General features: G+C 38.5%; 1 protein-coding gene across 1 annotated transcript in view; it reads right to left on the bottom strand.

The window, feature by feature from the left end:
* WWC2 (WW and C2 domain containing 2) overlaps positions 1-14,442 on the bottom strand; it is a 260,377-nt gene that overhangs the window by 138,272 nt on the left and 107,663 nt on the right. Inside the window, exon 2 of the mRNA XM_043971594.1 lies at positions 7,813-7,922. Coding sequence (XP_043827529.1) covers positions 7,813-7,922 — 110 coding nt within the window. The remainder of the gene's footprint in view (positions 1-7,812; positions 7,923-14,442) is intronic.

Below are 14,442 nucleotides of genomic sequence, written 5' to 3'. Positions count from 1 at the left end.
CCCATGGGGTCAGAACTGAGTTGGACATGACTGCAGAACAAAAAAATAGAAAATTAAGAGGCCCTGCCCTCAAGTAACTAACATTCTAATAGGGAAAACAACATACGGAAGATTTCAACAGCAAATCAGATGAAAAGGTCCCATAGTCCTTAGGGGTGAGTGGCAAAGCAGGTGGTAATGCCTCTCCTTCAATGTCATTTCCAGTAATTAAATCCTTTGTTTCTGATTTTGAACTACTGATGTAAGAGCTAGGAGGACGTGGGGCAGACATCTGGGTTAACTTTCAGGGAGGAGCAGGTAATCTGACAGGCAAAGCAGGAAAGGGAGGCTATATGAGACACCAGGGGGCTTCACATTCATTGGCTGGGAATAGTTCAATTTAGTTGGCTAACATGCAACATGCATGGAAGGAAACAATATTAAACCAGGCTGAAAAATGGGATGATAAAAAACTGTTGAAGGTCTTGAATGCTGGGCAAAGGAATATGGACGTTACAACATCGGCAATAAGAAGAAATGCATGTATTAGGAAAAATATCTGAGTAGCTCTATGAAAGGAGGCATTGGAAAGGGGAAGAAAAATAGAAAGTTTTAAGGGTTCAATATTATTCTTCTTCACCTCCAGAGTACATACATTTTCATCAGGTGAAGAAAAAGAAAATACCTCTTAACATTTATACATACATAGAAAGAGAAAGAGGCTTACAGGATGTTTTATATGCATTATCTCATTTGATCTTCGCAACTACCATGTGTGGTAGACACCCTGAGTGATATACTCCAAGTATATCTCTATTTTATAGAGGCTCAGACAACGTTCAATGACTTCCCCGTGGTTATATGGCTAGGATCAGAGATGAACTTCAAACCCACATCTTTCTAGATTCCAAGCACAGAGCTGAGCTCTCTCTACCATTACAAAATAATTGTTATTATCACAGGATACAGAACTGGAAAGGGCCTTGTGATGGACAAAGGACTTGAGTGTGTGAATACTGGCTCCACCACTTACTATTTATGGGATCTTGAATAAGTTCTTTATTTATTTCCCTAGGCCTGACTTAGCCCATTTGTAAAATTAGGGGGTTGGACTAGACTCCTAAGTTCCTTTTTACCTTTAAATCTATTTTCTGTCTGCTATCCTTATAGATAAAGAAATTGAGGCCTATGAATTAATTTTTTTTAAGGAAGCAAAATCTGCATGTTTATTCAGAAAGGGATGGTCGTACTAAAGAGAAAACATGAGTTTGGGAACCAATTCCAATGTTCAATTCCAGAAAAGCCACTTGCATCTGACATCAAGGTTCTTTTTAACAATGAAATCTCTTTTAAACATTAAACAGAATGAATATAAAGGCAGTACTCTATATGCAAAAGGCCTGAGAATACTGACTTCATATATTTATTTTTTAAAGGCTAACACATATTTAGACAACTTTAAATATAGTTCCAACAGAAATAATCCAACAACAGCATCAATGGTCTCATAATGTGTTCTCACATTCAGATACCCACTGGGATCATCTGAGTTCTTTGATTTTTTTTTTTAAACTTTATTGGTAGGGGGCAGCTAGGTGGCACAGTGGATAGAGCACCGGCCCTGGAGTCAGGAGGACCTGAGTTCAAATCCGCCCTCAGACACTTAACACTTATTAGCTGTGTGACCCTGGGCAAGTCACTTAACCCCAATTGCCTCACTAAAAACAAACAAACAAACAAACAAAAACAACCAAAAAAAAACTTTATTGGTACACATCTTTCTTATCTGCAATGTAATCTACAATCTCTTGTGGACACATTAACTTTTCAGCATTCATGTCAGGAATTTCAAATGCAAATTCATCTTCCATGGCCATTATAATTTCTTTGGCCCAAACTATCCAAGCCCAGGTCTTTCGTGAAGTGGGAAGATACTGAAAGCTTTTCTGGATCAATCTTATCATATAGTTTCAAGACATAGAGGACATGGTCCTTAATGCTCTCCAGTGTCAGAGGGGCCATATCACTATCTTGGCGGCTCAAGTGTAGGAATATCCCAGAAACCTGCGTGTGTGCAGGGACAGCAACTGCCGCGGCTGCCCTCCCCTTCCGCCCTCCACCTCACAGGGGACCAAGCCCGGTGGCTGCACCAAGGTAAGAGCTGGCCCCGGGGCCAGATGGCAGATACAAGCAGAGAGCATGAATTAATTTTAAAAGACTCCAACTCTGCGCCTCACCTCAAAATGAGACTTTCCAGTTTCAATGGTAAAGACAAAACATTTGCAAAGCACTTCACAACTGATTTCAAGTTCTTGCCTCCAAATACAGAAAAATCCCACAAAACTGCCATAAACCTATAGTTTTAAGCAACTATTATTTTCAAGGTCAAACTTGAAAAGATTGACCCAGATGAGACAGAAACAGTTTTAATAAACAAAACTCTTCAATCCCTCATCCTTCATAAAAAGAAAAATGAAAACTGCTGAAATTGTGTAATGCACAGATATAGCATATGCACCTAGCAGCTGTTAAAATAGGATAATACCATTTGTTCTCTAAACTGCTTTACAGGAATGTCTTGAAGATTAATGAGATAATGAAGCAGGTTCTTTTAAAATGACTAAACTACTTCCTGCCTGTAATTTGGACACTTAAGGGTACATCAAATTCATCAAGGTACTAGACTGTCTTAAGTGCACTAAGGCAAAATGGCAACTCTAAAGATTTTCATATCTTTCTGATTATTTTCAAGAATATTGCAAATGAATTTCTTCTAATTACTTTATATAGAAATGAATTGTAATTCCTAAAAGGGGGAAAAAAAGGTTAAGGACGGAATTGTGCGTGAAAGAAAAATTAACTACAACTGAACTTGCACCTACTATGTGAAACACAGTACTCAAGGTAACCAAGCATACAAAAGATGAAAAATAGTATCAATCCAGCAGAGTGTAGAAAACACTTGTTTGGATAGGGCACACCGAGGACATAGAAAAGTCAAACAGATAAGGGGAGACAAAGGAATAAGCAGGTACATCATGGAAAGGTGTAACATTGGATATGATACCTTATGTAAGGGAATGATTACAATAAGAAGATGTAAGAGGATGTATCCATTTCAGGGACCTGGGGCATGTCAGGGGCAAGTGCTTCAAGGGGAAAGCAAAAAAAGGAGATTAACTCAATGTGGATGGCAGAGAGTGTGTGAAGGCAGGCAGTATGAAGTTGGCTGGGAAGGTAGGTTAACATCATATGGTGGATGGCTGTCCTAGAATGTCAGACTAAAGAAACAGGGAATCATAGAGAAGAGGGCACTGATGAGAAGAGAGCCAAGTGCTAGAAAGATTATTTTGGCAGTAGAAGAAGCCATCAGACCAATCTATGTCTCAGAGCTGGAAGAGACCTTACCATTTACCTGTCCAACACTCTAATAAGTATGGAAACCAGGATCCAAAGGCATTCATAAAGGACTCACCCAAGGTCACACAGGTACCAAGTAGCAGAGATGCATTCCACCCCAGGATTCCTCTGGCTCCAAGTACAATATTCTTTCCATTAGTGGAAGGGCTTAACAAGGGAAACAGAAGAGAGAGAAGAGGACAGAGTGTTGGGAATTACCCAGGCTTAGGGGGCAAGAGGAGCACTAAGAAGACAGAGTAAGGGATATGGAGACAGAACAATCAAAGTGAGAAGGAAAACAAGGAAGAGAGAAGGGAAGAAGAATTAGGGAAGAGATATTATTAAATTGAAATAGCTGGTCATCATTAACAGCCAAAGATGATGAGAACTGGGGGTGGGGTGGGGGAGAAGGAAAGGTCTAAGAGACAAAGACTTTTACTATTATTACAACAGCTATAGAAAATATTTTTGTTTAAAATGTAATTTTATTCATGGAGAAGGGAAACAACTGTCTGAGCCTGTTGCCATCCTGTGATGACTGCTTCAAGTGACTTTGGTTTATCATCATTATCAGAGAAGGACCCAAAGTATGCTCTCACTAGATTCTCAAAGACCCTTCCAGCAAAGCAAAATGTCTGGTCTTAACCCAACTGGGGAGTGCTTGAGGACAAGGGGCAAAAAGACCTTGTGCCTTCCATCTGAGGACTAGCCTAGCTAAGTTAAGGATGGGCTCATCAGCAAAAGTGTAGATATCAGGGAACGGATTGCTCTGACCATAAGCAACTCATGAAATACAGTCTGCTGAGGCACCAAGGGCTTTCAAGTTGCCTTGATAGAGGCACCATAGGATTTAGAGATGAAAGCAATGGTACAGAACATATAGTCCAACTCCCTTATTTTGCAGATGAAGACAATGAGGCCAACAAAGGTTAAATGACTTAAATGAGATCACATGGGGAGTAATTATCAAAGCTAGAATTCTAATCAAAGTGCTCTGATTCTAAATCTAGTGATCATTCCACTACATCACAGGAATTCCCACACAGAAGAAATCAAAGGTCTTATCAAATAATGAAGTGGAAACCACACTTTTTTTTTTTAAACCAATTAGGCTCTTTTGCTATAAGAGTTTAGTGTGTCTCCTTTGGTGACAATCAGGAGCTAAAGCCAGACAAACAAGAACAAAGTTAATGACAACTGAGTCTAAAACTCACTAGCCTTTGGATTCTCTGGCTTTAAATTCATAATTTTCAAAAATCTTTTGTTTAGAGAAAGAAATTCCAAAAGAGTGATGAAAATTTCCTCTGAGCAAATTAAAAGAAGGTTTAAATTAAATTAAGATTAAATAGAAGGTACAATTTATTAAAATTATTTATATAAGCAGTCGTCTACATGTATAAAAGCCTGCTTCCAAATATGCCCTGGGTTTTACTGATATAATGGGTGTGTCTGCTATAATCGCCTCCTGCCTTCCTCCCAGCTTCACCCTATGCCTGAGAGTTAGATTATGTGAGAGTTGGAAAAGCTGTTGCATCGAAGTTATATCAGTGCTTCACAATGCTGCATGCGTACCTGCTGACTTCTTAGGAAATTTCATCATGTAATACTTCTTAATGGCTAATCTTCTCTGGTTTCCTATCTGCCACTGGACTGATGTGAACATTTCATTATTCATTTCTGATTGCTTCCTCAGCAGAGCACCTTTCTTTACTGGAAATTACTGGAAGAGCAGCCTTCATCCTAACCTCTATTTAACTTCCTCAGGAGCCTCACAAAAGATTACTCAAAGATATACAAAGCCTTCTCTCATTACCAGGCCCATCTAACATATGGCCTTCGCTCGCTACAGATTTTCAGATGTGTAAAGCATGATTTCATTAGTTTGGGATCCTTTCTCATTCTAGGAGAAAACTAATATTCATGTTTATAAAGGTGAAACGTGCCATCTTTAGATAATACTCCTCTATGTCCAAAGGGATATGGAACTGTGCATACCCTTTGATGCAGCAGTACCAGTGATGGGTTTATATCCCAAAGACATCCCCCCAAAAGAGGAAAAGACCTATTTGCACAAAAATATTTCTAACAGCTCTTTTTGTGGTGGCTAATAATTGGAAATGAAAGGAATGCCCATCAATTGGGAATGGCTTAACAAACCGTGGTAAATGATGGTGATGGAATATTATTGTGCTGTAAGAAATGACAAGCAGGATGACTTTAGAAAGGCCTGGAAAGACTTGTATGAATGGATGCATAGTGAAGTGAGCAGAACCAAGAGAACATTGTGCACAGAGACAGCAATATTGTTTGATGAAGAACTGTGAATGACTTAACTATTCTCAACAATACAATGATCCAAGACAATCCCAAAGGACTATTGATGAATCATACTATCCACCTCCAGAGAAAGAAGTGATATTGATGGAACAGACTAAAGCATGCTATTTTTCACTTTCATTTTTTTCTTTTAATCAAGTTTTCTTGAACAAAATGACAAATGTGGTAATGTTTTATATAATCATACATGTATAACCCATATCTGCTTGTTTGCCACCTCAGGGACGGGGGAGAGAAGGGAGGGAAGAAGGAGAAAAACCTGGACCCAACTATAAAAAAAAGTTTATTATTTTTTTTTTAAAAAAGAAAAAAATATTCCTTACTGAGAGTTATTTTTATAAATGATAACTTGTATGAGTATATTCAAACATATTTTATATGTTTAGACTTTTGGTTTTCTTAAAATAAAAAGTGCCATCAATCTAATCCTTATTTGGTCTATCAAAACTATATGTGGGGGCAGCTAGGTGGCGCAGTGGATAAAGCACCAGCCCTAGATTCAGGAGCACCTGAGTTCAAATCCAGCCTCAGACACTTGACACTTACTAGCTGTGTGACCCTGGGCAAGTCACTTAACCCTCACTGCCCTGCAAAAAAACAAAACAAAACAAACAACAACAAAACCCCAAAAAACTATATCAACTACCAGCCTCAAAGGGAGGCTGGAAAAAATAACAAATAACTAAAACATCACTTGTTCCAATATCCTAAAGTATTTTAAGGTAATCTAATTTAAAGTAATTTAATGCATCTAATTTAAAGAGATCACACAGTATTCTCATTACATAATGATTTACAATATAAGAATTTGCCAAAGAGAAGTTTTAAAAGTATGAGATATATTCAATTGTGTTCCCTAAACACGTGCATGAATGAAATTTTTCCAGAAAGGTATGAGAAGTTTATTGCTCCATAAGCTACAGGAAAACTAGCAAAAGGAGCCTGAGAAGGAAATCTCTCCCAAACCCCAGGAGAAACTGAGAGGAACTGCAAAGAGTAGAGAAGAGAACACAGCTCTCTCCTGGAGAGCTATCACCACATTTACAACAATAGCTGATCAACTTTATCTGCCATGGTGTATGAGGGGGAAAAGGCTGGACATGTCTCCTTTGCCCTTCACAAGCAAAGCACTTTCAAAGTCTCCATAGAGTGGTAAAGTATTTTACAAATGTTACCTGATGTAATCCTCACCGACCCAGAAAAGACCTTTGCTTTAAAAGACCAAGGTCTCCCACTGAATCTGGGGCCATCTCCAGTTGTCCCGATATATACCTTGCCACCAGACTCAGATGGCTCTGGAGGACAGAATGTGGCTGGTGACTTTGCACAGCCCTGCCTCACTTAAATCCAATTCATTGCAAGTCATGACATCACCTCCCGATGTCATGGTCCTTTCAAGCCCAACAAGAGTGGTAACAGGAAGGACTCAGAGTGCTATGAATTACTATGAGACAGTCAGGTGAGGGTCATTTACTCCCATTCCCCATAGTCCTGAGAGACTGAATATGGGCAGAACAAGTCATGTCTCCACATACACCAGAGTAAGGGAGAATTCTGTCCTTACTAGAAAACAGTGAATCCACTTTCTCACTGGCTTACGTGGATTTTTTTGCTGTTGTTATTGTTTGCAACCGAGAAACTTCTCTCCCATTTTAAGAAACGTGAAGCATGGGGGCAGCTAGGTGTCACAGTAGATAGAACACCAGCCCTGGAATTCAGGAGGACCTGAGTTCAAATCCGACCTCAGACACTTGACACTTACTAGCTGTGTGACCCTGGGAAAGTCACTTACCCTCATTGCCCCACCCCCTTCCAAAAAGTGAAGCATTTTAGAAAATGCACTTCATAAGCAGTTAAACTGAGACAATACAACCGGATACACCTTGAACAGCAGATATTTGGTGTGGGTGTTTTAAAAGAAACAGGGGTCGGGGCAGCTAGGTGGTGCAGTGGATAGAGCACCGGCCTTGGATTCAGGAGGACCTGAATTCAAATCCAGCCTCAGACACTTAACAATTACTAGCTGTGTGACCCTGGGCAAGTCACTTAACCCCAATTGCCTCACCAAAACAAACAAAAAGAAACAGAGAAACTTACTGTTGATGTGGTCAATGTAGTAGACACCAATCTGGTGATCAAATGCTGCTTCCCATCCCCATGGCAGCTCATCTCCAACACAATCCGCAAAGGAGAGGGGTTTGGTTAACCTAAAATAACCCAAAACAATTAAGCCTGTGAGAATTATTCCTTCTAAAAATGGAACAGAATGGAATAAGCACTTATTAAGCACTCATTATTTACCAGGAACTGTGCTAAGCAGTTTACATATATAACCTCTTTTGATTCTCACAACAATACTGTGAGGGAGGTGCTATTATTGTCTCTCATTTTATAGCTGAAGAAACTGAGGCTTAGGGTATAAGTATCTGACTTTGGATTTGAACTAAGGTCTTCTTGACTCCAAGACCAGGGCTCTATCCAAATACTAAACTATTCAATCTGTCAAAACAAAACAAATGAAAAGACATTTAGATAGGTTGGATTTAAATTCAAATTAATGCAATTCAACAAACCTCTCTTGGGTGTTTATTATGTACAGATAACTGTCTTAGTCACCCCATATACAAAGATGAAAAGGGCTGGGGCGGGGGGGGGGGGGGGGAGGTTAGGGTAAAATATGCAATAGCTATGTAGCTATTAAGAAAAAATAGGGCGGGCGGGCAGCCAGGTGCCACAGTGGATAAAGCATCGGACCTGGATTCAGGAGGACCTGAGTTCAAATCCAGCCTCAGACATTTGACACTAGCTTTATGACCCTAGGCAAGTCACTTAACCCTCATTGCCCCGCAAAAAAAAAAAAAAAAAAAGATTGGGGCAGGAGGGCATGAAGGAACAATACAAACATAGAACCCTAGGGACATGGGAGAAAGGAGAGAACACTGAGCTAGTAGAGTCAGGGAGAAGGTAATGCCTGAGATAAGTCTTGAAATAAGAGGAAGATTTTAGAAAACAAAGATGAGGAAGAAATGTAATTCAGGCATGGAGGGCAGGCTGAATGCATCCCAGGGGAAGGAGATGCCAGGACAGGGCCAGGGAATGGTTCGATTTAGCAAGAACAAGGAGTAAGAAGGGGGAGGATGGGGAACAAGGCTGAAGACTTGGAGAGGGCCCCAAATGTCAGACTCAAAAGTCTGTCTTTCTTCTAAGGGAAATACGGAACCACTGAAGAATTTGGGCCACTAGGTCACAAGGTCAGACCAGCATGTTAATATTATTTTGGCATCTAAGGGAATGATTAGATGCAAGAAGGGAGACTAGGCAGGAGGCTTTTACCACAGTCCAAGGACAAGGTAATGAGAGCTTATAATAGGAGGTAGAGAAGAGTGGATGGATCTGAGAGAAGATGGGGCAGTAAAATCAACAGGACTTTGCAACTAATTGGATGTGGTAAGAGAGGCAAAGGGAAGGGGCAGCTAGGTGGTGCAGTGGATAAAGCACTGGCCTCGGATTCAGGAGGACCTGAGTTCAAATCCAGTCTCAGACACTTGGCACTAGCTGTGTGACCCTGGGCAAGTCACTTAACCTTCATTGCCTGGCAAAACAAAACAAAACAAAAAACCCTTTAAATAAAAATGTTTATTAAAAATATGAAGTCAGAGAAAATTCCCAAATTTCAAACCTTGGAGATTAGAAGAATGGTGATACCATCAACAAAATGAAATGGAAACTACAAATGAGCGGAACATAGAGAACATTGTATACAGTAACAGCAAAATTGTTTTAAGAATGACTTTGAGACCTATTTGTACAAAAATATTTATAGTAGTTCTTTTTGTAGTGGCTAAGAATTGGAAATCAAAGGAATGCCCATCAGTTGGGGAAGGGCTAAACAAGCTGTGGTATATGATGGTGAAGGAATGTTATTGTGCTATAAGAAATGACAAGCAGGATGATTTCAGAAAGGCCTGGAAAGACTTGTATGAACTGATGTATAGTGAAGTGAGCAGAACCAAGAGAACATTGTGCAGAGACAGCAATATTGTTTGATGAAGAACTGTGAATGACTTCACTATTCTGAGCAATACAATGATCCAAGACAATCCCAAAGGACTAATGATGATGCATGGTATCCACCTCCAAAGAAAGAACTGATATTGATTGAACACAGACTAAAGCATGCTTTTTTTCACTTTCTTTCATTTTTTTCTTTTATTCAAGTTTTCTTATACAAAATATAGCAATGTTTTATATAATTGCACATGTATAACCTATATCTGATTGTTTAACTCCCAGAGGGGAGGGAGGGAGGGAGGGAAGGCAGGATAAAATTTGGAATTCAAAACTTTAAATAAAGGAGTATTTACTGAGGGGGAAAAAAAATGACTTTTAGTGAATAAGTCATTTGGACTATTATAAATACTCAAATTAACTATAAAGGACATATGAGGAAAGACACTACCTGCATCCAGAGAAAGAACTGATAAAAAGAGTCTAGCATAACTTTACATGTATATATGTAAAGTTATTCTATACATAATTATATTGTATGTATATTCTGCACATAATTTTGTGTGTGTGTGTGTGTGTGTGTGTGTGTAATAGTAGCCATGTGGGAGGGAAGGGGAGAAGAAAAAAAAGAAATTTATATAATGTAAATTACTATTTAAATAAATGTAAATTTATTATATTTTTATGTTTATTATATATTTAAAAGTAATAGAAAGCTATACACAATAGATTTGCAGTTTCAAGTGCAATCATCTTTTTTACTATACTATACTAATGGAAATGCTTGTTTTATTCCATAAATGAAAAAAATTAAATTACAGAAATAGGGAAGGACAGAGGAAGGTTTAGAAGAGGCGATAAAGAGTTTTGTTTTGGACAGGTTGAAAGTGAGGGGATAGTTGCTCAAAGTAACCAAGAATTTAGTTCCCTAATAACAATAAAAATGACAACAGCTATTATTAAGACAATCATCTATAAAGTACTCAAGGGTTTTCAAAATTCTTGGCAAACATTTGATCCTTATAACAACCCAGGGTGGGTGCTATTATTGTCCTCTTTTTTGACAGTGGTTAAGTGATACAACTTGCCCAGAATCACAAAGCTAGGAAGTATCTGAGGCCATATATGAACTCATGGCAGAAAAGGCATCTTCTGCACTGTGTTGGAATAAAAAGAGAAAGATATGAGGGTTCTTTACAGTACTGACTTTGCTCTGCAGTCACTAGTGAGCTGTGTGGCCCTGAGCAAGGTGCTTAATTTCTCCAGGCCTGCTTGCTTATCTAGAAAATGAGTGGATTGGACTAGATAATAACTATATACCTCCAGGTCTTAAAAGGTTCAGACTATGATTATATTCAGAAGTAACTCTGGATTAATTCTGCAGAAATTGCATAGACAAAAAAATTTTTTAATGATAGCTCAGTTTAATCTAGGCTGTCTAAATAATAAAGCAAATCGTTACTCCCCACAATGAGTCATAACTCTTCAAATCAATGGCCCCAGTGTTAGCACACTTAGTCACAGGATTTCCAAAACTATTTTTATTAATCAATATAGCTCAATAATATGACTGAAAATAATTAAATTAAAGGAAATTAATTAAGTGAAATTAATTAAATTCTAAGTCAAAACAGAGTTTAGCATGACCTGGAAAGGCTACTGCAGTAGGTTTATTCTCACCAATGAATGAATCTCAATAAGGAAAGACCTCATGTAGAGAGTGGTATTTAAGCTGAACTCTGAATTCAGGAAAGTGGAGAGTCTAGGAGGCAGGTGAGAAGGATCGTGGTATAGGGAACAGCCTGTTCAAAGCCATGGAAGTGAGATAAAGTATCATACGTGAAGAACACCAAAAATAGTCAATAAGAATCTTTGGCTTAGCACAATGCCTACACTCACTGATGAGAGTATAAGACTTACCTTTGTCTTATAGAACTACCTACTGACCCTTGTCTGAAGAAAATAATTTTTACCTAATTCCTAAACAAATGAAATGGGAAATTCTAAATCAGAAAAGAAAAATTTTAAATAAGAAATCTAATAATAAATGAACCCAATAATCAAGCGTACACTAAATTCATCTGTTGGATATAACAAAAAAACCAGTCTACCAAAATGTCTAATGTGAGGCATTATCTGCTCTGTTTCCCTTCAAAATTATTTCCCAAGATTTAAATGTCTATATTGGGGAATTCATCCCATCGCAACTTTTAGTAATATGACTACAAGAAGTTTGAGTAGAATTTCATATGTGGATGATCTTACATAATTTGTTTCACCCTCAGAATGTCCACCCACCAACAGGGTGGTCATATTTTCTCTTTATGAAGTTATCCACATTTCTTCTCATAAAATCACCAGAGAGACTATGAAGCTCTCAAAACTTTTCATCAACATAGTTCAGACTGTTGACAACATCACTGGGGAGTTGACTTTCTCCTCTATTCCCTGTCATGATTGCCAAATGTTTCTCTCCTTTCACTTTGCTCCATTAGAGCAGTCACAGAGAGCCTGCCTCCCACCCCTCACCCCCAGATTACCAAATTCTTGTGAGACCACAGACCACATTTCTTCTGATTTAATGCCCTACTATCACCATCCCGATGTTCTTCACTATGAACAAAAGTGCTAATGAATGACAACTAACTCACAGTGGAATGGAAACAAAAGGCCATTCCTATCACCTCATGTACAAATGCAGTTCTTCACTCTTGGATTGTCAGCAGAAGAGACAATAAAACAGGGAAAGAAAACATCCTTTCTGTGGCTTGGAGTAGTTCTGGCAACCAGGGGCAATGAAAAATAGGAAAAGAGACAATGGCTCTCCTTAGCCCTAAATCTTACTTGAGGGGCTGATTCCTGGGAATTCTTAGGCAATGTGAACATTTCAGCCAATTGGAAAAAAAAAATCAAATCCCAATGATACCACCTAAATGCTAAACCACCCTCTTCAAAGAAATTGTCAAGTCCTTTGAAGAAGGCATTATAGTACAAGGTAGAGGCACCTGAAATGGTAAAGACTTTAAGTATCAATCACAAGTAAAGAATTACCTAGGCTTGAGTTAATTTGGTTTGGGAACAGTAGAAAAGTCTTTCAAATGTCAAAGTAATCTTCCTAAAATGCTGGTCTCACCAGCATTTCCTCATCTTCTCCCTCTATTTGATAAACTCAATCAGCTCCCTATTATCACCACCTCTGTTTGGCTTTTTTTTTTTTTAAAGTCCTTCATAATCTAGCCCCTTCCCACCTTTTTGGTTTTCTTAAACCTTATTCCCCTCCATGTAAGTCTACAGTCCAGTGACAATGGCCTCCTTACTGTTCCTCTTACCATTCCATCTTTGGACTCAGAGCATTTTCAGTGTCTGAAATCTCTCTTCCACCTCTGCCTCTTGGATTCCTTGGCTTTCTCAATCTCCCTTAATGCTACTGAGCTGACCTTCAAGCTATCCTAAATACATCTTGTTTCTCTGAGGCTGTTCGTATATTGTTTCCTTCATTACACCACGAGTTCCTTGGGAACACAGGGACTATTCTTTGTATTACCAGTGCTTAGCACGATGCCTAGTACATACTAAACATTCATTTTCTTACTTTAATTTTACTTTTTTGTTACATTCTGTTAAATTCTGAACTGTCTCCCTTCCTCACTCCCCACCCCAAACTAGAGAAGGCCTTACATCTATAAGTATGTGTACATACACACACAAAAACAGACATTCACACATATTTGTAAACTACACTATGCATGCTTCTATTTATCAGTTCTTTCTCTGGAGATGCATATACAGTAACTTCCTTCATGGGTCCTTTGTGGTTGGTTTGTGTATTTATAATGCTCAGAACAACTTAGTTGTTCACATCTGTTCTTCGAACAATATTGCTATGACTGTATTCAACATTATCTTGGTTCTGCTCATTTCACTCTTCATTATTTCATGCAAATCTTTCTGTTGTTTTTTTTTATAAAATCAAATAGCCTGTCATATCTTATAGCATGTCACATATGTATTCCACCACAACTTATTCAGCCATTACCCAGTTGATGGGCATCCCCTCAATTTCTAGTTCTTTGCCACCATAAAGAGAGCTGCTTGAAATATTTTAGAACATTAGAGGCTCTTTTCCTTTTTCCATGATCATCTTGGGAAACAAACCTAATGGTGCTATTAGCTGAGTCAAAGAGTATACACAGTTTGGTTTTTTTTAACTCTTTGGGCATAAGTCCAGACTCCTCTCCAAAATGGCTGGATCAGTTCACAGTTTCACCAACCATACTAAATACTTAACAAATGCTTGATGATTTGTTGACTTGTCTATGAATGGGAGACCATGGTGGTGAATACACTTAGCTTCAGCATGCTTTACAAAAATAGATTCCTTGCTCCCTAACTACTTGACTAGTACTAAGAAAGTGACACTACTAATTGTGTTAAGAGAAAGGAAATAGGGGAGTAGAACTAAAGAGTAAGTAAAACACTTTCTATAAGCCTAGGTTTTTCATCTTCTTAGTTCAGAAGAAACAAACAAGGCAATTCCCTCTTTCCGCACCCTCCAAAGAAAACCTTAGGCAGTTGTGCCCAGAGGTCCCAAGTGTTTATGTAACTGAATTTAGAGAAGAATTCAAGCACATAATTCAAGTTCATAAACCTTTGCCTATCACCACAGCTTAATCAACTTAATGTGAAATGGGGATTTGGTTTTTAAAAATATATATTTTC

Source organism: Dromiciops gliroides, chromosome 6, assembly GCF_019393635.1.
Source record: "Dromiciops gliroides isolate mDroGli1 chromosome 6, mDroGli1.pri, whole genome shotgun sequence".
NCBI lineage: Eukaryota > Metazoa > Chordata > Mammalia > Microbiotheria > Microbiotheriidae > Dromiciops > Dromiciops gliroides.
This window is presented reverse-complemented; position numbering and strand designations above follow the sequence as displayed.